This window comes from Drosophila rhopaloa, unplaced genomic scaffold (assembly GCF_018152115.1).
Source record: "Drosophila rhopaloa isolate 14029-0021.01 unplaced genomic scaffold, ASM1815211v1 contig_115, whole genome shotgun sequence".
Classification (NCBI taxonomy): domain Eukaryota; kingdom Metazoa; phylum Arthropoda; class Insecta; order Diptera; family Drosophilidae; genus Drosophila; species Drosophila rhopaloa.
Genome location: NW_025334990.1, coordinates 10350220 through 10377378, shown reverse-complemented (window position 1 = coordinate 10377378; position 27159 = coordinate 10350220). Strand labels below are relative to the sequence as shown.

At 47.6% G+C, this 27159-nt stretch overlaps 4 protein-coding genes across 5 annotated transcripts; 3 read left to right on the top strand and 1 right to left on the bottom strand.

Annotated features, from left to right (window-relative positions):
- The first annotated feature begins 314 nt into the window (after window positions 1-314).
- Window positions 315-5984, top strand: LOC108048627 (tripeptidyl-peptidase 2). The gene is made up of 12 exons (XM_017129401.2): window positions 315-545; window positions 765-1101; window positions 1156-1705; window positions 1951-2505; window positions 2991-3112; window positions 3168-3324; window positions 3387-3592; window positions 3650-3813; window positions 3881-3992; window positions 4053-5048; window positions 5112-5439; window positions 5499-5984. Exons 1-12 carry the CDS (start codon window positions 381-383, stop codon window positions 5869-5871), a joined length of 4065 nt encoding a protein of 1354 aa, XP_016984890.1. The 5' UTR covers window positions 315-380; the 3' UTR covers window positions 5872-5984.
- A 1132-nt stretch (window positions 5985-7116) lies between these two features.
- LOC108048625 (activated Cdc42 kinase-like) lies at window positions 7117-17483 on the top strand. 2 transcript variants are annotated; one of them, XM_017129399.1, is made up of 8 exons: window positions 7117-7200; window positions 8688-8757; window positions 8838-9237; window positions 9298-10380; window positions 10432-11171; window positions 11232-11451; window positions 15389-16693; window positions 16991-17483. In XM_017129399.1, exons 1-8 carry the CDS (start codon window positions 7197-7199, stop codon window positions 17186-17188), a joined length of 4020 nt encoding a protein of 1339 aa, XP_016984888.1. In that variant the 5' UTR covers window positions 7117-7196; the 3' UTR covers window positions 17189-17483. The 2 variants fall into 2 exon arrangements, with proteins under 2 accessions (XP_016984888.1, XP_016984887.1); XM_017129398.2 differs by lacking the exon at window positions 16991-17483 and having other exon boundaries at window positions 11668-15420.
- A 205-nt stretch (window positions 17484-17688) lies between these two features.
- LOC108048626 (condensin complex subunit 3) lies at window positions 17689-22757 on the bottom strand. The gene is made up of 7 exons (XM_017129400.2): window positions 22326-22757; window positions 22081-22257; window positions 21192-22006; window positions 19606-21133; window positions 18938-19546; window positions 18723-18878; window positions 17689-18415 (listed from the first exon to the last, which is right to left on the bottom strand). The coding sequence occupies exons 1-7, from the start codon at window positions 22560-22562 to the stop codon at window positions 17837-17839; spliced, it is 4101 nt and encodes a 1366-aa protein (XP_016984889.1). The 5' UTR covers window positions 22563-22757; the 3' UTR covers window positions 17689-17836.
- Window positions 22758-23397: 640 nt separating this feature from the next.
- Window positions 23398-26662, top strand: LOC108048664. Its single transcript, XM_017129475.2, has 5 exons — window positions 23398-23632; window positions 23719-25235; window positions 25292-25524; window positions 25583-25979; window positions 26034-26662. Exons 2-5 carry the CDS (start codon window positions 23772-23774, stop codon window positions 26541-26543), a joined length of 2604 nt encoding a protein of 867 aa, XP_016984964.1. The 5' UTR covers window positions 23398-23632; window positions 23719-23771; the 3' UTR covers window positions 26544-26662.
- The last annotated feature ends 497 nt before the right edge of the window (window positions 26663-27159 follow it).

Sequence of the window (27159 nt, the reverse complement as noted above, 5' to 3'; positions counted from 1 at the left end):
GCATCATTCAACTCTAAAACACAAATTAAAATATTCTTTTTGAGTGACTAAGTTTTTATTAAGGTTTATTTTATCTAAAGGATTATATATAAAACTCCTTATGTACTAGTTACATTTTTTTACACTTTTATATTTTTAATTCCATAATTTTAAAAACCAAAAAATAATGTAGTATTTAAACAGAAAAATAAATAAATAAGGTTTACTATTAGATAGCCATTAGCAGTTTCCCCAATTAAATATTTCAGTGTTAAATAAAATTTGTGTGACCAACGATTTTGTTCGGTATTTTGCCGGTATATTTTTGCACTCAAGTCTCGGTCCTACCAATTCTCCATTGAACAGCAACCAAGGAATTCGCACAGAGTTCCGAGCGAAACATGGCCACAAGCGGAATTGTCGAAACTTTTCCCACGGGCGCCCTGGTGCCCAAGGCGGAAACGGGAGTGCTGAACTTCCTGCAGAAGTATCCGGAGTACGACGGTCGCGACGTCACCATAGCCATCTTCGATTCCGGCGTAGATCCCCGGGCAACGGGACTGGAGGTGAGTTGGCACTTTTTACAGACGGACTTTGCCGGCCACCAAATAGAGCTACCCGTCCTGGTCCTCCTTCAATCTGCTCGTTTTCCCCACCTGCTCCTCATTCCTTCTTTCACCTCCTCTGCCTTTGACATGTTTTTCCTTCCACTTCCACCTTTTTTCACATGCTCCTTTTTCCGCTTTCTTATTATACAACCTGCTCCTGCCCCTTCTCCCAACCAGACGCTATGCGACGGAAAAACCGTAAAAGTGATCGAGCGGTATGACTGCTCCGGATGCGGGGACGTGGACATGAAGAAGAAAGTGACGCCGGATGAAGGCGGCAACCTGAAGGGCCTGTCCGGCAACTCACTTAAATTGACACCGGAAATGATGGCCCTGAACACGGACCCGGACAAGGCGGTGCGGGTGGGCCTTAAGAGCTTCAGCGATCTGGTGCCTTCCAAGATAAGGAACAACATCGTGGCCCAGGCCAAGCTGAAGCACTGGGACAAGCCGCACAAGACGGCCACTGCCAATGCCAGTCGTAAGATTGTAGAGTTTGAGTCACAAAATCCAGGTAAGGTCATCCATTGTATCTCCCGCAACTGACTAACCTGAATCCTTAACACAGGGGAAGCCTCCAAGCTGCCCTGGGAAAAGAAGATAGTCAAGGAGAACCTGGACTTTGAGCTGGAGATGCTCAACAGCTATGAGAAGGTGTACAGCGAAATCAAGACGTCCTACGACTGCATCCTCTTCCCAACAGCCAACGGCTGGCTAACCATAATTGACACCACGGAGCAGGGAAATCTGGAGCAAGCCCTGCGCATCGGCGAGTACTCGCGGACGTACGAGACCCGCAATGTGGACGATTTCCTCTCCATATCCGTGAACGTCCATGACGAGGGCAACGTGCTGGAGGTGGTGGGTATGTGCTCGCCCCACGGCACCCACGTCTCGTCCATAGCCAGCGGAAACCACAGCTCCCGGGATGTGGATGGCGTGGCTCCGAATGCCAAGATCGTGTCGATGACCATCGGCGATGGTCGACTGGGTTCCATGGAGACCGGAACAGCACTGGTCCGGGCCATGACCAAAGTGATGGAGCTGTGCCGCGACGGCAAGCGTATCGACGTGATCAACATGAGCTACGGCGAGCACGCCAACTGGTCGAATTCCGGGTAAGCAAGTGCGAATGGCCTGGCGGCAGCTAATCCCAGAGTTGTGGATGTCTTTTAGTGGGTCTGTGTTGGATGAAATGCGTCGCAGAAGAAAGAAGATGAGTGCGTCGAGGTAAATGACTTGTGAAATCCGAAAACTCACACACTCCAATCCTCTTGTCTCCGACACGTTCCAGTTGCTACACATCCCTTGCCGATAATGTTTGGTAAAATGAGGCCTAATATCTATATATTTTCTCTTGCAGCCGCATTGGGGACCTGATGAACGAGGTGGTCAACAAGTACGGCGTGGTGTGGGTCGCCTCTGCCGGTAATCATGGTCCGGCACTCTGCACGGTGGGCACCCCACCGGACATCAGCCAGCCCAGTTTGATCGGCGTTGGCGCCTACGTCTCGCCCCAGATGATGGAGGCCGAGTATGCGATGCGGGAAAAGCTGCCCGGCAACGTTTACACCTGGACATCGCGCGATCCATGCATCGACGGCGGGCAGGGCGTGACCGTGTGCGCTCCAGGCGGAGCCATTGCGTCCGTGCCGCAGTTTACCATGAGCAAATCGCAGCTAATGAATGGTACCAGTATGGCTGCGCCTCATGTGGCTGGTGCCGTGGCGCTGCTCATCTCCGGACTGAAACAACAGAACATCGAGTATTCGCCGTACAGTATTAAGCGTGCACTCAGCGTCACTGCCACCAAACTAGGATATGTGGATCCCTTTGCCCAGGGCCATGGCTTGCTCAATGTGGAGAAGGCCTTTGAGCACTTGACGGAGCATCGGCAGTCCAAGGATAATATGCTGAGGTGAGTTTTAGTATAGAGGTGCCAGAGGTGCCATCAGCAGAGAAATAAAATCAAGGGATTAGTAATGCCAATAGAAAATAGCTTGCATAAACCGGTATAATTAATTAGAATGCATACACAGCCAAAATCAAAATATCATTTGCATGAACCAAAGTAATTGTACCGGTTATTATTTCTGGTTTAGCAATCTTTTTTTGCGACGAACAATTTTAAATTGTAAAGTGAGAACTTTTTCACTTTTGCTGATTGAACGTTTATCAGAAATATGAAACACGACTTTCGGGCTCTAAATGTCAATGAACTTACTCATTTTGATTACAGAAATATTTGAGCAAGAGAAATGATAAAATTGGGTTAGTCAGTTTGTGGTATGAATAAGGGATGTACATATAATAGGCATGATAATGTTTTGCAGCTGAATAATTACTAAATTTAATTCTTCGCTGTACTCAACTATTTTTGTTTTATTTAATTTAATCCTTTAGGTTCTCCGTGCGTGTCGGCAACAACCAGGCCAAGGGCATTCATTTGCGCCAGGGCGTGCAGCGCAATTTCATCGACTATAATGTGAACATTGAGCCAATCTTCTTCAACGACAAGGAGACGGGTAAGTAGAGGCCATTGGTGACTCCATTGCAGCTCTTATCTTTCCCTCCTTGCAGATCCCAAGGAAAAGTTTAACTTCAATGTGCGCCTGAATCTCATTGCATCGCAGACATGGGTTCAATGTGGAGCTTTCCTGGATCTCAGTTACGGAACCCGCAGCATTGTGGTGCGCATCGATCCAACTGGCCTCCAGCCAGGTGTCCACAGCGCCGTGTAAGAAGTTTTCCATTCTAAAATGTTTCTCTTATTAAACTATTTAATCAAAATCAATGCAGGATTCGTGCCTTCGACACCGATTGTGTGCAGAAGGGTGCCCTATTCGAGATTCCCGTCACGGTGGTGCAGCCCCATGTGCTGGAGTCTGACCACAACAAGCCCGTGTTTGAACCAGCGACTTCAAAGGGGGACAATAGCGTGGAATTCCAGCCAAACACCATTCAAAGAGACTTCATCCTGGTGCCAGAACACGCCACTTGGGCGGGTATGTGTGGTACCCCGATAAATGTCTACAATTGAAGTTACTATTCTCGATTTGCAGAGCTGCGCATGCGCATCACCGATCCCAATCGTGGCAAGGACATTGGCAAGTTCTTCGTTCACACGAACCAGTTGCTTCCCAAGCAATCCTGCCGCAAACTGGAGACCATGAAGATCGTAGCTGTTGGCTCTGAGAACGAATCCACCATGGCTTTCAAAGTTAAGGTGGGTAAATCGAATTATCTTGCTTTCTATGTTTCCCTACGGATTTTAACCACATATTATGTTTCAGTCTGGCAAGATTCTGGAGCTGTGTATTGCAAAGTATTGGTCCAACTATGGACAGAGTCACCTGAAGTACAGTCTGCTGTTCCGGGGAGTTGAAGCCCATAATCCCAATGCCTGTAAGTAGCTGGTGAAATGTATTTTATCTGTGTTAACCTCACAAATTTGATATTTTTCAGATGTTATGCATGCCGGAAGGGGCATTCACAAGCTGGAGGTCGAGGCCTTGGTTTCGGAGGACGTGCAGCCGCTTCTGCAGCTAAAGAACGCCGCAGTGGTGCTGAAGCCCACCGAGGCCAAGATCTCGCCGCTAAGTGCCACTCGAGACGTCATCCCAGACGGACGACAGGTGTACCAGAACCTGCTGGTCTTCAGTTTGAACGTGGCCAAGCCCGCGGAGGTGGCGCTGTACGCACCGATCTTCAACGATTTGCTGTACGAGGCAGAGTTTGAGTCCCAGATGTGGATGCTGTACGATGCGAACAAGGCCCTGGTCGCCACCGGCGACGCCCACTCCCACACCTTCTTCACAAAGCTCGAAAAGGGTGACTATACTGTGCGACTGCAGGTTCGCCACGAGAAGCGCGAACTACTGGAGAAGATCTCGGAGGCCAACCTGGTGGCCGCTTTCAAGCTGACCAATGTGCTCTCTCTCGACTGTTACGAGAACTACAACCAGTGCATTGTGGGCGGTCGCAAGTTCGTTAATGCTCTGCTGAGAGGCTCCACCCGAGTGCTGTACATAGCACCTATTGCCCAGGAGCGGCTCACTAAGGCCAACCTGCCCGCACAATGCGCCTGGCTGAGCGGCAATCTAGTATTCCCGCAAGACGAGGCCGGACGTCGCGTGGCCCTACATCCCTTCAACTACATCCTCAATCCTGCCGACAGGAAGGCTCCCACAAATGGCTCCAGCAACGGTTCTAGTTCTGCAGGATCCTCAGCAGCAGCAGCCGCCGCCGTTACTGCCAATTCGGCCAAACCAAAGGCTCCGGCCACTCCACAGGCAGCAAACTCGGTAAACAATCCCGCGGCAGGAGATGGAGTCACGGTCCAGGGTGACCCGCCGGTGGATGGCAGTGCCAGCCCCGCCTCGCCCAAAAAGGGCAAAACAAATGCCGACGATTATGCCGAAAGCTTGCGCGACTTCCAATGCTCGCACATTGCCAAATGTGGTGGGTTTACGATAGCAACATCACCTTGTAATGAATTGATTTAAACCAATAATTGTCTTTCAGAGCTTGAGATGGCGGAGAAGATCTACAACGAGGTGGTGAATGCCCATCCCAAGCACCTGCAGGCAAACCTGTTGCTCATTCAAAATATTGAGTCCACTCAGTTGAAGTCACAACTGCCGCTGACCTTTGCCAACGCCCAGAAGACATCTCCCCCGGATGCAGGAGAAGGTTCAGACAAGCAGAAGGAGGACCAAAAGAAGGTGCGCAGCGCCCTGGAGCGCATAGTCAAGCTAGCTGATAAGGTGATCCAGGAGACCGATGCCGAGGCACTGCTCTCGTTCTACGGTCTGAAGAACGATACTCGATCAGATGCAGCAAAGATAAAGACGTACGTTGGGTAATTGGGTTACATATTCCTTATGTGAATTAAATCTATACCTCCTTTAGAAACATGGACAAGCAAAAGAACAATCTCATCGAGGCCCTGAGCAAGAAGGGCATTGCCCTGGCCAAGCTCGCTGTTTTGGATGACAGCATCAAGGATAGCCTGGTCGAGATTAATGATCTATACACGGAGATAATTAAGTTCGTGGACGCCAACGACCCCAAAGCCATTCAGTTTGCTCTGTGGCACGCCTATGCCAACGCCCACTATGGCCGTATGTACAAGTACGTGGTGAAGCTGATCGAGGAGAAGCGCACCCGCGATCACTTCGAGGAGCTGGCCGCCATTAACGGTGCCCTGGGTCACGAACACATCCGGACAGTCATCAACCGCATGATGATCACCGCCTTTCCCAGCAGTTTCCGTTTGTTTTGAGCGCCAATCAGCAAGCAGTAGCCACCATAATTATTCACGCTTCGATGCGATCATTGTTTTTTGTATCTAAAGTAATCAATATGTATATGAATAAATGCTATTAATTGAAATTATAAAGAAGTGTTATTGTATGCTGTTAAATATTGGCATTTATTTCTGCTAAGCATATCATTATATAGATTGGTGATTTTTGCAATATGCGTTATATATAGTTCTGTACATATACATATATTCGCTTGTTGATAAGAAAATTGTTGTCTTTTTAAAATATTTGATAGGAAAAATGATTTAGTCCGATTCTTTCACTCAAAATGTACGCATTGAATTTCCTGATATTTGGGATCGTCTTTCTGCTGTTCCTGGGACAATACACTGCAATGCCGCGGCCACCAGTTAGATGCCTAAGGGGACGCGCTCCCGAAGAAGTACGTCCGGATTTTCAGAATTTGGAAACGAAGCTAAAAATCGACGACAATTCCAGACAGAAGAACAAGCAGCAGCAGATCAACCAATTGGATTTGTTTATAGATCTATAGTACATATGTATCAGAAGTACAAGTTGATAGTTAATAAACCAAAAGCCGAAAATGTATAGAAAAATATTCGGAAAATATAACTAATATAAAAATTAAATATTTTAAAAATCAAATGATTATTTTATATAGCTCCTTAGGAACGATTGAGCATATTATTGGAATATCAACATAACTTCTATGTTGTTAACTTCTATGTTGTTTATGAAATATTATAGATATATATATTTATTTGTAATAGCGGCAACGATATATAAACTATAGCATATCCTGCTTTTTTTTATTTAAACATTTTTGTAAACTCCAAAAAAAGTGGACATTTATTATTTTTAAATGCATTAAAAAAACGATTTCTCAAAAAACTTCATGATTCATAGCAACAATATGAAAATAGGATGTTGTAGGGGTCAACCAATTTGATAGTGGCTGTGTGTTCTTATCAATGTTGTTTTTTGGTGCAGAAAATATTACTTTTCAATTTTTAAATGTCCAGCATTGGACAGCTTTTGATATATTTGTTAGTTTAAACGTTTAATTCATTGTTAATAAAATTAAAGTTCTGCCATACATTTTTATTTTTAGTTGTGTAAAGAGTTCGGAAATTCCAATAATCATATATATATTCATGGTATAAAAAAATAAATTAAATAGTAACGGAAAATTTGAATTCTCCCCAACCGTTGCACCCATTTTTCAACACTAGCTCTTGGTAATTCAACCGACTCCGCGCGACGGTCATACTAATTGCAGCAAAAAAACAAAAAACAATGCAGACGCACACGCGAGAGTAAAATGGGTAAGTTTGACAGAAAAACAGCAGTTAAAAGGTGAAAAATAATCTTATTGTGCGGCCAATTCGATGAACTTGCCGATGACAGGTGAAAAGTCAAAGAAATAGGTCTAGAAAAAGACTTTTCCTGCTACGTAGTTGCGATAAGCTTCCGCCTGCGTGTGTGTGAATGTGTGTGTGCGTGTATGTATTGGCCGATCGATTTTATTTTGCATATTCAAGGACAAGCGAAGTCCTGTGGGAAAGTACGTCCGGGATCCACCCAAACGGGGCGGAGCCGGAAAATATATAGATCGGGGGCCCCAGAGCTATGACTCAGTAATCGCCAATCCCGGGACATTATCAGCCCCGCAATCTGTGTACATGCATTTGTTGCTCAAGTTCCATCCGCACCCCCCCCACTCCAAATTCCCCTTCCATCTCCTCCCCCTCGCCCACCCACTGTGTCAACTCCGGAGAGGACAAACAATGGCCCCTTGCAGCCGGATGACAAATGCGGGTGCAGCAACATCAAGAAAGAACGATATAGTGTAGTGAACCGACTATCAGGTACCTTCTATTTCGATAAAATTAAAGGAAGTATATCTTAAGGAGCGGGATTACCTTCAAAAACGAGGATATTCATAAAAATTTAAAATATGCAAAATAAAACAAAAAAATTAATTCAATTTTCCCTATTGCTAACAAGATTAATTCCTATAGTGAAGTGACCCGACTATAAAATATCCACTAATTTGTTACAAAGAATAATTAATAAGTCTTTTGAGATGTTGAGATTCGAGATAAAGGATTAATAGAGTTTTAGACCTCATTTGAATCAAATTCAGAGGATTTCAAGTTTTTACTTAAAGTTAAGAGTATTCTGGAAATATAATATATATATCCCGTAAGATATAATCTATATAAACGTTTTCTGGATTTATATTTTTGTTTCATTACAATCTAATCGTCTATATATCTACTTTTGTACTGATAAAAATGTTAGTGCCAAGGCCAAACATTACGATAAGTGGGCATCAATACCCAAGATTTAATACTCATTACGAACTTTATTTGGGCGAATAAGGATAGATCAATGCTAGTTGTTGATTCTAGATAAAGTATTTCTTCCTCATACCTATTCCGCCAATACAGTATACCCTTTTCACTCCTCGTTTAAGCGGTATGAAACAAGGCAAGCGGAATTCTGTGTCAATGTGCTCACGTACTCCTGCGTATCTGAGTGTGTGTGTATGTGTGAAGGGGTGGGGGAGCGGAACTTTTGGGTATGCAAGAGATGTGTATGTTTTATTTTATCATATTCAAAAAACCATCTGCGTCGGCGGATCGATCGTTAAAGAAGTTATTTATTGCCTAGGGTATTCCCCTCTTTTCGCTCTCCACATAAAAGATAAGGGCCCCCGAGATTTGTTTTTGTGCGGTCGCTTATATAGTATCTATAATATGTACCCAAGATCTTAATGTGTTTATTTTTGTACATTCACCGTTTCCAGAGTATCCACAAATTGATTTATACGAATTCCTCACTGAGTCCGAACTGCAGCAGTACTACAATGCCGTCAAGTGAGTGACCCAAAAAGCGGAAGCAGCTCCCCCAACCCAGCTCACCCAACTAACCCGCCTCACTTTATGCTCCCCCGCAGAAACGAATTGAAAATAACGAACGCGGCCCAGTTCAAGTATGCGGCGGACGAGGATTTACGTTTCATTGGGCTCTCGCGCCCGGAAATCCGGAGGCTGCGAAAGTTTTACGAGAAGCACTTCCCCCACAGCTACCTCAGCAAGATCAAGCGTCTGCTGCAGGCGCCCGGGACAATGGTAAAGCGGGAGGAAGTGCCCGGCGGCGGAGGTCAAGTGGCGCTCGATGGCAGTGGTGCCTCCGCCTGCTCCTCGCTGGCCGCCAAGAACGGAGCCAGTTCGCCGGGCAAAGTGCCCAACAACAAGCACATCATTCCGGCGGACTCCATCAGTGTGAACAAGCAGCTGGGCACTGGCGAGTTTGGAATCGTCCAGCAGGGTGTCTGGTCCAATGGTAGCGAGAGAGTAAGATTTTTAGTAGCCGTTTTTACCAGCCTCAAAAGTAATCTAATCCCTTTCCCACAGATCCAAGTTGCCATCAAATGCCTTTGCCGGGAGCGCATGCAGTCGAATCCCATGGAATTCCTCAAGGAGGCGGCCATTATGCATTCCATTGAGCACGAGAATATTGTACGGCTGTACGGCGTCGTTCTGGCCACAGACTCGCTCATGCTGGTCACCGAGCTGGCTCATCTGCGCTCGCTGCTAGAGTGCCTCAAGGACTCGGGGCTGCGCGTCAGCTTTCTCACAATCCCCACGCTCTGTGAATTCGCCCTGCAGATCTGCAATGGAATGCGATACCTGGAGCAGAAGCGCCTCATCCACAGAGACCTGGCGGCACGGAATATCCTAGTGTTCAGCAAGGACAAGGTCAAGATCTCCGACTTCGGACTGTCCCGTGCGCTGGGCGTGGGCAAGGACTACTACAAGACCAACTTCAATGTGAACTTAAAGCTGCCGATCGCGTGGTGTGCGCCCGAGTGCATCAACTATCTGCGCTTCACTAACGCCTCCGATGTGTGGGCCTTTGGGGTCTGCCTGTGGGAAATGTTCTCGTATGGCTTCCAGCCCTGGGCGGCACTGACCGGCCTGCAGATCCTCGAGGCCATCGATTCACCCAACTACCAGCGACTGGAGCAGCCCGACTGCTGTCCCAGCGAGTATTACACGCTCATGATGAAGTGCTGGCAGGATGATGCTGCCAAGCGACCGCGTTTCGGTGAGATCTACGACCAGCTGCCAGATATGAAGCCGGAGCAGTTAAAGGCGGTGGTGAATTGTGCAGAGCCCAAGAAAGACCATCTCCTGTATCGCCAGGGCGATATTATAAGTGTTCTCGACCGCAACACGGGCACGCCCTTTTGGAAAGGAGTGCTGAGCACTGGCAAGACGGGCTACTTCAACCCCTCCAACACGGTGGCCTTCCTCGAGGGCCTGCCCAGCTCCAGTCGCGATTCATTTAGTCGGGTAAGTGACCACAGGATCAGCAAGCGCAAACTTCGTACTGAGATGATTTCGAAGCCACAGAACGATTTTAAGCACACCGGCCACGTCGGAATCGACGGAGCCACCTTTGGTGATATCGCCTTTCTGGGAAGTTCGCAGAATGTAAGTTCAATCTTGTCGAATTTATTCCAATCGCTAATTTCTGTTCCTTAGTACAATCACGTGCCCAAGCAAATAGTAACGCCCTACAAACCCTCGGAGGACATTGAGCAAACACCTCTTCTACTGCCGCCGACGCCCACGAGTCCGGACTCGCTGCAGACGGCCAGTGGATATTTCCCAGAGGGTGCCAGCAGCGAAGGCGCCATGGGCACCTCTATGAACCCCACATTCATTCCATCTGCCGAGCACACTCCCAAGCTGATAGCCACGAACGGCCAGAGCTCATTCGACTTCGCCAGCGGGTCAACCAACCCTTTTTTTCTCAACCGGGGAGATAATGAGATGGAGTTTGGGATGCAGAACAATAACTACGGCGTGGATGGAAAGAGTATTCATTCGGGTGAGGCGAGCTGGCGCCCCACTTCTCGAAGCATTGTGGATGATCCTCACGAATATCACGAGATATCAGATGACGAGATCATGGCCGATAAGCTGGACTTTGGGCCTTCGCTGCTGGACGAGATTAACTCAATGATTGGATCGTTTAGAGGGGCTTCCGGCAGCCACCCCAAATCGCCGGGGTTTGATCATGTGAACAGCAAGAACGAGTTTGCGGAAATGTCTGCCAAGCTGGGCCGAAAGAGTGGTGACACCAATGGCAACAAGCATGGCCATGGACTTCTGCCAACGCTCTCAAAAAAGAAGTCGACGGGGACTTTAAAGCCCATTTCTGTAAAAGACGAGAAGATGCTGGACCATGCCATCTTGATCGCCAACGAGATTAGTGCCAGGTAAAGAGAGAGTCGCGGACCTGTAGAGTATACGTTGACCTAAATCGTTTTCCTTATTAGATCGATGATTGATCTGGTCTCTGATCAGACACCCGCCATCCACAGCCCCAAGCGCAAATTCAGCTTCAGGTTTCCGCATTTGAGTAACAATGGTGGTGGTGACAAGTCCGGTGGTCTGGGTGCCAGCGGTTCCGGCCACACTCCCACCCATGGCAACGCCTCGCCTTTTTCCAAAAAGAAAAACTTCACCGAGGAGCTGCAAAGCATTCCGGACATACAGGTGAGCAACTTGAGAGGGTAGATCAGTTAAATTTCCCAGTAGCGCTACGCCATCGATCTCTGGCTCTGAAATAGATTCTAATCCTTGAGTTTTATCTACACTCTGCTCTTTTTCCACCACCCACATCGTTGCCCTTTCATTTCCCCTTTTGTGTTTGCGTTTGGCATTTTTTTTTTTTGTTGTTTTCTCGTTTTGCTCCTCCATCGATCCGAGCAGCGTTTCCGCTCTCTGAGCGAGATCAAAAACAGCACTGATCTACGCGTGCCCATCTTCGACAAGGAGAGCTCCGACTTCCTGTTCCAAAAGTCGCGTGAGATCCTCAGCAGGCCGTTGAATCTGGAGCGAGAGCGGGCGGCGGATCAGCCGCCAAAAAGCATCGACGACAACATTATGGACATAGAGAACACACTCAAAGCGCTCAACCTGGACTTCATGCACACGTACACGGAATTGGACAAGAGCGACTCCAATGATACGATCCTCAACGACCAGCTGCCGCAGCTGGTCAGTCTGGACGATGGGATCAGTAGTGCCACCGGCAGCCTCAAGTCGGCGGTCTACAGCTACAGCAATGGTGTACAGACCATGTTCGATTTCAATGCGGCCACCAGTCACCTGGACAAGCATCTGCAGTACATGCACAACCAGGCCCAGCTGAGCGCCGCTGCTCCGGTGGATCCCAAGCCTATGGAGGACAAGCGCTCGAGCACTCCGGACACGGGATTCGCATCGCGGGACACCAACATTTCGCTTTCGCGACGCAGCAGCCAGAAGTCCAGCTACAGTCCCCAGGAGAGCTTTCATTTCCCGCTCAAGGGCGAGGCCCTGTTCAGCGCTCCTCCAGTGGTCATGTCAGGTGGTTATGCCAGTCTAAAGGATGAGCTCGGGTACGAGCGCTTTGGAAATGGGGCGACCAAGCAGATGCTTGCCAGCGCCTCGCCCATCAAGTCTGGAGCGGGATTAAATGCCAGCAGTGGGTCCGTTTACATGGGATCAAAGGGATATCGTCAGCGCTCGACATCCTTCAACGAGAGTTTCCATCCCATTTCACCGGTTCTCTCGGAGCCGCCGCAGCGGGAAAGGGGTGTTATCCAGCGGCAGGTGAGGCTGGAGCATCAGCCGCCTTTGCCACGTCGCTCCGCCTCGTATAAACCCCGCTCCATCAGAGCACGCACTCTAAGGAGGTTGAGCTACAATCCCATGACCCTGGATTCGAGTTCCTCCAGCGGCGAGGAGCCTGTCAAGCCCAGTTTGGCCCGCTCCGAGTGCGACATTCGGGCCAGAGTGGCGGCCAGCTCGAATTCCTCTTTGGGGAGACGTCGTCGGGCCGGCATGAATCGCCAGGTGCAGTCAGCCTGCCATGACGAGCGAGAGGCCATTATATCCCCTCGTCAAATCTACGGCTCCAATTCGAGCATCAAATCGGCGCCCCACTACAATTTTGGAGGTCAACGGCGCAGTTTCCACAGGGGAGGAACTGGCATGATGGGCGGTGGCTACGAGCAGTTCCAGTACGACGAGCGCATTTACGATTTTGGTGGACGTGGCCCAGGCAACAATTACAATATGGCACATGCGAGTTATCTGAGCTCGTGTCAAAAGCCCAGTTATCTTTTGAATGGAGCTGATTTGCCCGGATCCGGCTCGGGATCCTCTTCGGCTGCCTCGTCGGCAGTCCAAGCCACCTACAGGACAGCTACCGGTCCCCCAATACAACGACCAATGAGTGGTGGAGCTGCGCTCCATGAATTCGACATTAGTCGACTCACGGGAAAGAGTCCCACGTCCACCAATTTCGTGGGAAGTTCGCCGGAAGAGTTGAAGCAGCGCCAGCTTTCGGTGGGCTCTCTTCTGGCTCCCACTAACAAGATGGCAAAGCCACAGCGACCCACGGAGTTCCATTGGCCGGAGAAGATACACGCATCGGCGGTAAAGCAGCACGAGATGCACTGGCGACAGATGCAACAGCACCAGCAGCAGCCGCTATCCACAGCCACGATTATCAGTTCAGCGGGCGCAGGAGCAGTGGCCACCAGGAGATCCAGTGATAGCTCCTCCTCATCCAGCACCGAGAGTGGGGATGAGTTCCAGTTCCGCCGCGAGTTCGTGGCGCCTCGAATTCCGCCTAGCCCGGCTCCATAACTAAGGAAAATGCTGAAATACGTTCTCAATTTACTGTTCGGCAATGTGTTGTCCGATTAGAGGCGAGGGGCAGATGGGAATTGGATCCGGATAGCTGGGCGGTGTTGTGTTTGTGCTACTGTCTGTGTGTGAGGGAGAAGCGAGGAGGGTTGGCGTCGAAGAGTAAATTGAAGAAGTATTTACAGCGAATAGATAATATATTTTTTGGATTTGAATTTTTTGAAGCGAGATGAGAGTGTGCCTTATAGGAAAACACCGAAGACCTCTCAGAACAGATAATAATGATGTGCAGATCAGCTGCACAGCTTCCAAATCATTGCATCATTTCATCAACTGCTCATTGTCATCAGCTCAACTCTACTTTTCCTTTTTCTTATTCGACTAAAATTGCCGGAATAGGTAAACATACGTACTTTTTATGACGAATGTAATCAAATCAGAGTTATGAATTTAAATTAAAAACCTTATTCCATCAAATTTAATCGAAATCAAAAAAAGGGAATTGGAATGAAATTTTCTCTACATCTCTCAAACAACAAAAAATACTCTATTCAGTAGCCTAAAGTCAATATACAAAACGTTTCTTCAACTTTTCACTACAACAAACATATATTACAAAGATAATGGCTTCCAAACGGAATAGAAAATGTTCAATAAATTTTTTAAACAAAACCCAACAAGAGCTTGGTTGTCGGAAACAGTATTTCAAGGCACACGACAAACACAAACACTCACACTTATTGAGGGGACTCCAATTAGACAGGGTATTACCTATTGCCAGTGGGAACTGAAACTTTAGAGCTCACGTCGGTAATTATAAGTCACACACAGACACAGGAAAACAACCAGACAGACAGACATCCACACAAAACTGTTGACAATCTTCAGAACTTGTCCACATCAAAAGACATTCGTCGGAGCAAGAATCCCGTACGGATTATGTGCCATATCCTGACGCTTGCATTTTTTATGAAACCAAAGCTAAAGCGAAACCAAAAACAAAAACGAAACCAAACGAGTTAAACGATACCGAAACCAAGAGAAGCATTTAAGCTCACTTCAACTAGAGTGTCGAACCCTTAAGTATCTGTAAGATTGGAGATTGAAGAGTTAAGTATTGGCCTACTAAGCAAAACGAAACCGAAAGCAAAACTAAAATTTAACTTTAATTGAATTGCCGACGGCTGCAAAGTGTCGAACATTTTTGATAACCTCACTAAGAATATATTATATGGATTATACTTACTAAAAGATTTTCGCATTCTATGCATTTATGGATAAACTCAAATTGAAAAATATGATATACAGATTATATATACACCTACTTAAATCTAAATCAACCTAATTATATGTATACAAGTATAAAGGCGTATGCGGTAATGTAAGCATTACGGAACATGATATTCTAAACTATGCGTTTGAAGCGTTTCAACCCAGAGAACATTAAACTAAATGAAAACCAAAATTTACTCGAGTATTATACAAGAAACCCTAAAAACTAAACTAAATTCAACTAAGCAACAACTATTTAAAGAAAAGCGAAGAGTTTGCATTCTAAGAACCGAACAAGTAATTGGTAATCAAAAACAAAGAAAATGTTGTGCATATTTAAAGGGATTTAATAAAGACAAACTAATTCTGAATTTGAATTTGGGGCCTGGTTTTTAAGATCGATTAAATTAATAGTCATGTTAATTCCTGGCACCATTTTATTTATTATTATTATTTTGTACCCCAACATTTTCATTTTGTACAATTTCATTTCCATTCATTTTATTCCTACCCCGTCCCACAGTCGCTGATCGGCAAGGAGGGACTGGAGGCCTACAACAGCCTGATCGAACGCAAGGCCCTGCTGGACATCGGTGCCAGTCCGGCGGCCACATTGCTCCGCCACCTGGACACCGACGAGTTCGACCTGCAAAGCCTTCACAAGTCGCAGCGCCCGATGACGTTGCCCACTCGGGGAGCCGCCCAGCGGGTGCGCAAGGCGGAACTGGCCGTCGGATTGAGTCGCCACAACGACGAGAACTCCAATTCGCTGGAGGCCTGCGAGAGTCCCAGCTACATGACCCACGCCAGCTACAAGTTCCCGGAGGCGCCACAGCAGCCGGAGCAGTTGCCTGAGCCGGAGTCGCCCAATCCCATTCCCCTACCGCCGCGCGAGGGCAAAAAGCAGGTGAAGACCAGCACCAAGCGCCATGTGCGCAAGTATCCTCTGATCATCCCGGCCAACGGGTTGCAGCGCACCCTTAGCAAGCTGACAGATTTTGGGGAGGACGCTGGGAAAACTCCGGAGTTTTCCTCTCATAATCAACAGCAGACAAGTAGAGCAATCGAAGTGGTAGACGCTGTCCGGCCAAACAGTATGCGTCGCCCATCGCGACCCTCGGATCGGGAATACGAAAACATGCCGGCGGAGGGCAGTGAACCCTGTCACACCTACCAGAACCTAGACAAACTGGCTCCTGCGGATGCTGCTGGCCTCACGGACACCGCTTCACTGCAGTTCGAGTCCATCCTGGAGGCGGACTCCAGTAAGGAGGGCATCCTGCAGTCGCCGGACGTAACCGATGGCTTCTACAACTTCTCCATTCAGAAGGAGCACTACAACAAGGGCAAGGATACGGAGTTCGAGGTCACACAGATCTCCGGCCTGCATGTGAACGATGACGAACTGCGCAACTTGGACATTGAGAGCAGCCGGAAGACGGCCACGCCAGGCAGCAGCTGTAGCGCGAGTCAACAGGATGAGGAGCCTCCGGTTGAGCCTGCTCCAGAAGTGAGTCGTCGCTTCTCCAGTGCGGACAATGAGTTGGCTGGAAATGCATTGTTTAAGAAAGTTCGAGCCTCCGTCAACATGGCCATGCATCGGAACTCTGTAGCCGAAACCAGTTCGAGCAGCAGCCAAACAGGGGGTGCTGCTGCCAAGCCGCAAACTGAAGCCGAATACTTTGCAGCCACTGCGGCTCGACTGGCGGACTCCAATTCGGTGAGCTGCGAGGATTTGCTGGAGTTCTCCGACAAGAAGCCCAGGGGATGCGAACGTGGCGTTGACTCCGATGAAGTGCGCATCATGGTGAAAGTACTCGGAAAGGATGTGAGTTAAATTTATATTAAGCACCTAACAATTGCTGCTAAGAATTTGATTTAATTCTTATAAAAGTGCAGATACAAACCTTTATATTTTTATTACGATAATATATTATTTTTTTACTCGTTTTTTGAAATTACAAAATTTTTTCGATTCGGATTTAGCAACAGAATCTAATACAAAAAAGTAAAATGATCGGCTAATACTGAATTTTTTCTTTGAAATTACTTCTTAAGTAAATCTAATAAGTCACATGCCAATTTTTTGTTTTTACCACATACTAATTCTAAGTTTATTCCACAGAGTACGCCCAATCGCTGTTTGGGAGCCCTGGAGTTTATTAATTGGGACGTCCATAAGTCCATCAAGCTCATTAAATTGCAGAACCTGGTCGGCGAGTCCAATCTCAGTCTCAGCCTGGAGGCATCCTTCGAGGCACTGCAGCAACACGAATGGGATCTTCACACCACGGCCCACAAACTGAATGGCCTTAAACTTTAAATACTCCTCTAAGGCCACCTACTTTTGATCACCTTGATCTGTTTTAAACGACCGCCGTTGCCTTAACCTCATAACTATCGTTTCTAATTCGTAAGCTAAGCATTGGAATTAAGTAACTCTGACCTAACGTAATCACTGCTCGCCATTGGCTTCCTTCATTCGGATCGATCGAATCTCAGCATGTACTTATTCACGCATGCTTGGTCTGCATGCAAGTTACCAGCAAGTTACCAGCAAAATACACATTTATATACCTTTATAGAAATTTTCAATAAATTATAAACTTTTTTATATACAATATTGAGTAAGGAAATATTTACCTTAAAGAAGAGTTGGGATTATGACTTATTGAAAGCATTATTTTTTAAACTTATTGAGTTGATCGTAGAAAGTAGTTATAAGTTTGCACTTTCATATTATTTCTTAGACATTTCATTTTAAACACCATCAGATTAAAAAAACTTTCAATATATTTTGGTTTTTAAATACACAGACTCGAATTTCTGTTAAATTATTCAACGATTTATTTAAACTTGAAACTACTACATAATTTACACATATTTTACACAGAGAAACGGCCACAGAACTTAACTCTAACGAAAGAACACAGAACACACAACTGGAATTGAGGGGTAGTCCAGGTGGACGCTATTTCCGCCTGGTACGCTTGCCGTCTATGCTCATGCTCATGACCACAGACCGCGTCACGCGCTTAGGTGTGGACACTTGCAGCTGGCCGCCACTGAGATTCATCTCAAGGGACATTCGTTTCCGGGTCATGCACATGGAACTCATCCGCTGGGCGCGTGCTTCGTTTCGCGTGGTCACTTTGGGGGTGCTAGCGCTGGGCAGGGAACGAATGACATTTAGTGCTTTGTTGATCGGCTTTTTGGACTGTGCGCGTCTTGGTTCTGGTTCAGATTCTGATTCAGATTCGCTTTCAGACTCTGAGTCCGACTCCGGTGCAGTTACAACCACAGGAGGTACTTGGTTTTCCTTAACTGATGAAGTGCTGTCCGTAGGACTATTCGTGTTCTTGGTCATCTGCTGCCGCCGGGAGCTCCTGTTGTCCGGGCATGGCTGCTTCCGCAGCGGAGAGTCGCGAGGCGGAGAGAGAGCGGTTGAATCACTGGTCCTCAAGGAGCGGGAGTTGGGATCGGACGGTGTTCGTCTTAGCACTCTTTTTCTTCCGTTTCTTAAAGGCGTCTCCAGATGAAGTACTTTTCGCTAATGATAATACAAAAAAAAAAGGAAAACAAAATTGTAAAAATCAAATCATACCATACCCATTGCAAACTAGGATTATTGATCTATTTATACTGGATTTACCAGGATGCGAGGCTAGACAAGTGCATCGTTAAATCTAAGAAGCTTAAAGGAAACTACAATTTTGTGTTCAGTTTTGAAAACATTTGTTGATTTGTTAATGTGGATTGCAACTTTGATCTTAAACTAAACAGCGTGTACGCGTCATGATGGTTTGTGAGTCCTTTGGCAGTGCCTAGAGCTGCATGCGCAAGCGCCTGGTACTCACTTTGCTATGTGGTATGGGAGTGGACTGGGATATGGATGTGCCGGCGGCTTTCCTGGTGCGCAGCGAACGAAGTCGCAAGTGGCTGGCATCCGGAACAGCAGGGGTACTAGGTGAAGCGGCTGTGGGCGATGCATCTATTACCTCGGAATCGTTTGACTTGAAAACAGAAAACAAATGTTAATAGCTTCCATTGTTGTGGGAAACCTAGTTCTTACCTTTTCGGCTACAGTTGGACTCTCGGAAATCTCCTCATCGGAGGATTCATTCGCACTAGAGGGTTGCTTTTCCGGTGTTTTGGAAGACCTGGCCATTGCCATTTCGAGGCGTCGCCTCATCTGCGGTCGACTTAAATTGCGTTTGGATGTCTCGGCCACCTCAGTTTCCGTGCTTTCCTCAGGATTGGGCGTCTGCGTTCCTAATAAGCTCTCTGCATCCGAATGGCTAATGGCCATCGAGCGCCGCAGATAACGAATCCCGACAATGTTATCTTTGCCATAAGTTGTTATAATGGGCTCTGGGGTTGGTGCTGCTTTTTCGGCTGCTTTAGGAGTAGGCGTGGCTTCCACTGCGGTTGTTTCACTTTCAGGAGTTTCTGGGGCAGCAGATGGAGTCTGCACGCTGGCAGAATCTACGGGATTAGCGGCTGGAGCTTCTGTCTGTGGGGGCGTTGCTGTTTCCAATTCTGCAGTCCTCACAGTTAACGTTTCACACTCCCCATCGCTTTCGCCCTCCACGGGATTCCGTCGGGGAGGCGGATTGAAACTGCCGTTAACCACCAGCTTAAAGTTCTCAATGTTTTTGATCATGCCAGGGGGCAATTCGCTCTAAAAAAAAAAGTGAAATAAGCTAAAATTCATTGGGTGAATCCAGCAAGAGGACTTACAGCTATCAATTTGTCCGCCAGTTCGAGCATTTCAGCCTTAATTTCTGGTCCGTTAAGGACGTTTATAGAAAGAGCCGTAAGCTCTTTGGCCAGTAGGCGGCACATCTCCTTGCGCTCCGTGAAGTAGTTCTGAATATATTGCAGAAAACTTATTGCCATTTTGTTGTGTATATTTGTTTGGGGCGAGCTGGCCTCCTGCACTGTCATTTCGAGGAAGAACTTGGTCAAGTTTTCGGGCTGGACGCCATTAAGCGGCGAGTCAAAGCTGCAGTTCATGATGGTCCAAACGGTGGGCAGAAAACATGGCTGCAGGAGGCTCTGCTTGTTGAGTCGTCTCAGCTCTTCGAAGAACATGCCCAGCACCTGGCTGATAATGGGCTCGGTGTTTGGGTTGAAGTAACGCTTCAAAAGCTGCTCCAGCACATCCGTGCGATCGTCCAAATGACCGCGGAGCCCTAAGCGGCAAAGCCCGCGAACGATGGCCAAGCCAACTCCTTTGTTCTGGACCCGCTCCATGTAGTGGCCCATCACCATAATGATGTCGGTATTCTGCTCGTTGTTCTGCGATTGGCTGCCATCATCGTCGTCGTAGATTTCTTGCATTGTATAAAGCTGTCGTCGCTTTGTCTTCGATACTGCGCTACCGGTCTGGTTCAGATCATTAAAGTAGTCCACGCCGTAGTGATCCAAAAGCTCCAACATGCAGATGGCCGCAGTCTCGCACAGCCGCACGATATTGTTGTTACAGAACTGATCCACCACCACCTCGAACACCTCTTTGCTGTAGGCCTCGTAAAACATGCTGTAAGTGGTGCCGCATTTGATGGCCCACTCGAAGATGTCCACCTCTGCGGAGGGCAGGTAGCGGCAGATGAAGTCCTTGTACAGCTGGCAGAGGCTTGGCGTCAGCTTGTGCACGTGCGGCGAGGCGGTCATGTAGTAGCAGGTGTACAGGCCTTTCAGCACGCGTTCCTGCTTGGACAACTTCGGTCGGGCGGGCATCTCAAGCACGCCGTTCCGCTCCAGCAGCGGGCGAATCAGTTCCGTGTACTCCTCGGTAACGGCGGTTTTCTCATCGTTCACAGTCTGCGCCCGTATGTACTCCTTCTGGCGCACAAAATTGTCCTCCTGCTCTTCCATTTCAAGGATCTTGACCTTCAGCGAGGAGATCTTCATCTTCAGCGGCGTGTCCAAGTCGTCCAGCAACTTATTGATCAAACTGCGGTCGTGAATCAGCTCGTTCTGCTTGTTGTTTAGCTCGCACAGTTCGTAGATGATCTCGATAAAGAACTGCATCCGATCATTGAGGTCGGTGATCAGTTGCTCAATGCAGCGAACCAGCACGCACACGATCTTGTGGTCCAGCAGGCAATCCTTCAGCAGGGAAGAGATCAGCTCGCGCATGTTGCCGCGGCCGATCTCGTCTCCCAGATCATAAGACTGCAGAATCTCCACCAGCGAGAGCAGCATGTTCTGAAACTCTACTTGGGCGAACTTGTCCATCACCGGCTTTTGAAACTGACAAAATCTAAAAAACGAAGTCCATTAAATACATTTTTAAGGTGAGGAAAAAATTTCCGACTTACTTGTCCAGATAATTGCAGAAAACACTGAGTTCCGGCAACACTGGCTCCAATTCGGGCGCTTCCGTCTCCAGATACTCGCTGAGACACTGCCAGTATATTAGCAGTTCCACGGTCAGGGATTCGAGGGGAATGCAGCGGTGTAGCTCGCAGTCATCGCTTAACGGCAGCTGTTCCACTAGTTTCTGGTGATCCGTCTGCTCGAAGATCACCCTCAGCATTTGCTTAGCTACGCGGCGGAAGCGTAGCAGCTCCTCCTCGTTAGAGTCCAGCTTGAGAGCGGCTGTGAGCGAGATGTAGTTTTGGTGGTACGACTCGATCCACGACTTCAGCATGTAGTTGACAACCGTTTTGCGCACAGTGGCCGAGGAGTCGTTGAGTCCCTGCTCCAGCAGGGTGAGGCGCTGGGCTACCTTGTAGGAGCGCACCGGGTAGTTGCACAGGTTCACGTACGTGTGGCGGCGCACTTTCTCGTCCACGTCCCACAAGCGCTGTAGGATGTGCGGAATGGTGATGTAGTTACGGCCCATGCACGTGATGATGCACTGGCGCACGTTGGGCGAGGGATCGGCAGACAGATGATACTGGTAGGCGCAGACGACGGGGTCGTTGGGACTGTCTGGATTCTGGAGGCGTTGCATGGCCAGCACGGCCTGTTTTCGAACACTGGCAGAAACGTCCTTTACTCGGTCCAACATCCCATCCAGGATTTCATCGCATTGGTTGTCATCCAAGGCGGCATTGGGCCCCAGTTCCTTGAGTATGAGATTAACAAAGTAACATATGCGATAGCGGATGTGGGGGTTGCTGGAATAGGTCTGTAAAGGCGGTGTAACCCAGAATGTTACATTAGGTACAGTTCGGTAGAGCAGTAAGTACAGTAGGCACTCACCGTGAGAAGCCAACGGAAGGTTTCGCCCAACATGGGCTCTGTGCGCTCCGAATCCGGAGTGGTCACGAAGGTAGCGCAAAAGTTTAGTGCCGTAGTGGCGTTCTCATTGCCCTCCTCTGCTTCCAGGACGGCCTTCAGGACGTTGACAAAGGCCCGCTGGAATGAGTCGTGGCCCATCTGTCGGGATGTACAGCATTAGAATCGGAAATTCCAGATAAAACACACGACGAGGACCCTGTACCTACCTTTGTGTACAGTTGCTGCATCTCCTTCACGTAGCGCTTGTGCATGGATTCCTTGAGCTCCGCAAGCCGCATTATTGAGTACATGGCCTCCGGAAAAGGGGAGGAGGATGTGGAGGTGGACGCCACGCCCCGATCCTCGTTCTCCTTCTCTCCATCTTGACTGGATTTCTTGGTGGCCGCCGTTCGCTTCCTGCCGCCCGTTGTTTTGGGCTTGGCCTTTCCCTTTGGTCTGGCCATTACTTAAATATTCTTTTTAGGGCGATCTTGATCCACAGCCGATTTTCGAACCGCGTTTATGCAGGAATTCGGGTTAAAAACTATTTTCAAATTGCACCAAGCTATGGCGAAACAAACAAGCGTCGCGTTATTGCTTTCTCCGCTTTCCACCCCCGTTCGCTTGTTAAATTCAAATGACGCGTGCGGATTTTTTAGTGTATTTTTTGGGTGCCGATCGATAAGTGAGATCGCTTGCCTATCGATTGCTGCGATCCATTTTAAATTTAACAGAAATATTAATACAAATTTAAAATGTTTTGTTTATTTTGTTCTTGTGCTAACTCATATTAGTTCTGAACAATTATCCAAAAGAGTTTTACCCCCGATCTACATAATTTTTAAGTATCTTCCAATTACCAAACTTTGCCTTTTTTTAAAATATGCTTTGCTATAGAAAATGTTTAAAATTGGAAAATACCACAGCATATTCAAAATGTTTGTTTAGTCGTTCTTTTGAGAGATCTCAAATTCAAATTGCAATGTTTTAATATATATTAAGATAGACTATGCTTATCTATAAGAATAGCAATACATTTTCAACCCTGAACAATATCATTTCTCTATACCCAAAAATAATAGTCTTTCTGCTTTCTAATAGGGAAATTGGGATTTTGCAAAGGGTGGTTTGCACTGCACAATTTTCTTTTTCAAAATACCGATAATGGAAAGGAAAATAAAGTTGGCAGATATGAAATTGTTTGCCAAGAACAGATAGCACATGAAAATGTATCTTTTGATAAGCGGTATATCCAGTTGCTCTTTATTTGTTTATTACTGATTACTGAAAATTATACGATGTCGCAATCAGTAGACAGTTTGTAAACAGTTCTTTTTAGCCCTTTTGTATGGACTGTACCACTTCTCGAAACTTCGAAAGAACATTTTAAATTGCCCTATTGGTGTTTAAATAAAAAATTGGGTATACTTGCACAATATTCTACAAGTTAGACTTGTTTTCTTAGTAGAAAAATTAAGAACTACATATTATTAACATAAGATAGGGATTTTTAAAACATCGGCTTTTAAAAATGGTAGGTTCGAAATATTTCTTTAATGAAGCAAATGTGTATAGCTGCTAAAAAATTGTCATTTAAACAATGATTACGTACATTTAAAGGCGTGTTTACTAATAGAGCCAAACTCAAAAGAAATTCCTGAGGATCCATAAACATGTCGCGCGTTTCAAAGCGCGTTTACGAGGCCAAGACCACCTATCCGGATCGCACCAAGTCCGAGGAGAAGTCCTTCACCGAGGTGAGTGTGCCGATCAAGAAGCTGGACACGGCGCTGCTGCTGCTCAGCTCCAAGGAGGAGTGCGTCCTGCTGACCGTCTTCAGCCACATCACGGACTTCGCCCGCCGCCAGGATGCGAATGTCCTGGAGCTGAGGGCCCATCGCTTGCTGGAGCTGCTCCTGGAGAAGAATCTGTTCATCGACTCCGAGAACACGATGATCCGCCGATTTGCTTTGTACCTGCTCACTGCTCTGCTGGACAACGTGGACATGGCCACCTTTGAACCAGAGCAGGCGGATCAGATCCTGGAACTGGCCTGCAGGTTCTACATGAAGGAGAACGACGACTTCTGCATCGAGTACCTGACTTACATACTAAATGTGTGCCTGAGGGATCCTCAGATGGCTCATGGCATTGTGGAGGCCACCGAGTTCCTGGAGAAGTTCAAGTTGGTGTTTGTCAACTCCGAGAATCCGGACACGGTGTTCAACTCGATTGAGGCCCTGCATCGGATGCTGCTGGTGCAGAGTGCCGAGCAGATGCTGGACTTCACCACCCAGCCGGACTTTCCGGTGGATAGGATTATCTGCGAGGTGACCAACGAGTTCCAGGAGATCCGCAAGGCGGCCCTTAAAACGTTGAAGACCCTGCTGGCGGACACGGGTGATGATAGTGTCTTCGAGCCACTGCATCGCTGCTTCTTCGTGCTGGAGCAAATGGTGAAGGCTTTCTGCGAAAATCCCCGCGGACCGGAGGCCGCCGATATCATCGAGGTGCTAGCCACGGCCCTGCGCTCCGAGAAGATGACCAAGCTGTTCTTCGAGCAGAATCTCTTTGACCTGGTCGTGGAGCAGGTGCGTAGCCACATGGATCTCATGCCGCTCGAGATGCGCTGCACTATCATCTCGATCTTCGCGGAGACGGCTCAGTACGAGCAGTTCCTGCCGCGGATGCACAAGGCCGATATCACGGACATGTTCCTCAACTGCCTGATGCAGAACAAGCCGGCTCCGGCCGCCTTCGTGATCCAGGGCCTCCACCGCATGTCCCAGTATCCGGAGGCACTGCGTCGCATTGTGGCTGCCTACGATGTGGGAGCGATCAGTAAGCTGGTGACCATCCTCATGTCGCCCGAAGTTGCCATTAAGGTTCGGGAGCAGGCAGCGGAGCTCATTGCCCGTCTGCTGGTTGCCGCCTTCCGGGACACGGCCGCCAAGCTGCAGGAGCAGGACATCGCCGCCGTTCTCACAGCCGTCATCACCCAGGGACAACCTACCCTGTCCATTGATCTTATCCTCTCGCTGCTGACGATCATCGAGAGTCTGGCGCAGAACGAGGAATACCGCACGATCCTGGGACAGTATAGCTCTCTAACCGAACAGATTGCCCAGCTGCTTATGGTGATTGTCCAGGGATTAGCCGAATATATCCTAATCCTTAACTCTTCTGGTTTTAGCGATCCTTTGCCCACTCCATCCTGGTCAACAACATCTTCCGCTGCCTGTGCACTCTGATCGACGAGGCTCCAGTGCGAGAGACCCTACTGGCCAACTACATAGTCTCCTCCATCAAGCGGGCCTTGAAATCCTTGTCCAATCTGGTCAAGACCTCAGTGACCAACTTCATTCTGCAGACCACGCGGTTCAATGAGTTCATAGATGCCTACATTGATCGTGGGATCCTGGAAGTGTAAGAGAGGGCATGTTGTCTCGTACACAAGTGGTTTAACACTTCCTCACGATCTCAGTTTGTTGGAGTTCCAGAAGCACGCTTTCTGCGTTTCCACCTGGGGACCGGCCATCGAGAGCATCCTGTCCAAGTGCCCCACGATGAAGTTCGCCATCCGCAATTGCCTCAACTTCACGGACATCACAGCCGGCAAGGACTTCTATGTGTCGCGCAGGAAGTTCGATGACTTCCGCAACTTCCAGGACATCCTGCGCAACGACTGTTCGCCACTGGATGCCGTGCTGGTGGTGAACTTCGATCGTCCCAAGCCTGATGAGAACGATGTGATCGACGTGCCCGTGCGGTGTTTGAACACGATCACGGATTCGCCGGGTGATCAGAGCTGGGACTACTGCAAGCGACCCGGAGATCTCTACTTGCCGCAGTACTTGGAGGCCCTCAATCAGACTCTAGCGGTGGGTTTCTCTAATCTGCAAGATTGGTAAATATCTCAATGGAAACCCCCTTAGATCCACGGTTTGGTTGAGAATCCCGAGCGGATTCGTCGCTCCATTGACTTCGAAAACGTGGCCCAGCGGAGCAAGCTGATTGCCCAGGCGGTGTTCGCCGTCATGAACGATAATCTCAAGATTCTGGACCTCAACTCGACGGAGGAGTGCTGCCGGAATACGGTCCGCTGTCACTTGCAGGACCTGCGCCACGTGCTGCACACTAACTTCATCCCGCTGGGCATGGTGCGCAGTGGCTGCCAATTCGAGCGGGCGATCCTCTTCAAGGGATTGGCGGACCAGATCGGTCTGCCCTGCACCTTGCAGCGCAGTGTGGACGGCCGGATGCTGTACAACGAGGTGCCACTGCCCCTGGAGGTGGAGAAGGATGTTCACTGCGACAAGAAGACGCTCAAGTTCATGCCCTGGCGCATGTTGCGACCCACCCACGTGGTGGACCTCATGTACAACGTGGGCGACCTGTATCCGATGCAGAGTCGCCAGGCGCTGCAGTACCTGCGACTCTACTAGTTTTCAGTTTCTAAGTTATCTCCTCAGTCGCTTTTACGATTGCCAAATTGTCCTGTCCAGTTGCTCGCCATCTGCTGTAATAGATTTTATTAAAATGATTTGATCGGTAAAACAAATTGGTCTCTAATTTATTATATATTATGTTCAATATATGTAATTTAAAAAAGTTGCCTATAAAATCAGTTATCAGTTATGTACGACTTTTTTAGGTTCAGCCTTTAAATATATATTTTGTTTGTACCCTCCAACCTCGGTTATACTTTAAAATAGTTAATAATATTACTATTCAGAAGTTTTTGTCCGAGAGCTATATTCAAAAAAGTACATTCAGAATAGGGAACTCTGTAGATCGGCCACTGCAATTAAAATTACATAATTAAGCCTTTTATTTAGTAAATGCAAGAAAAAAATGTTGTCAATAATATTGAATGCTAAGTTAAATTAAATAATTATAATTGAGATCCATACTTCTGATTTATTTCAATGATGAAAAATTCAAAAAATGTCTTTTTAAAAAATACCAAATATTTTACAGAATATATAGTATTATTTTTGAAAACCCTGGTTTGTATCTCGACTGTTGATAGGTATCCACTGCGCATGTTCTCCGCTTGTG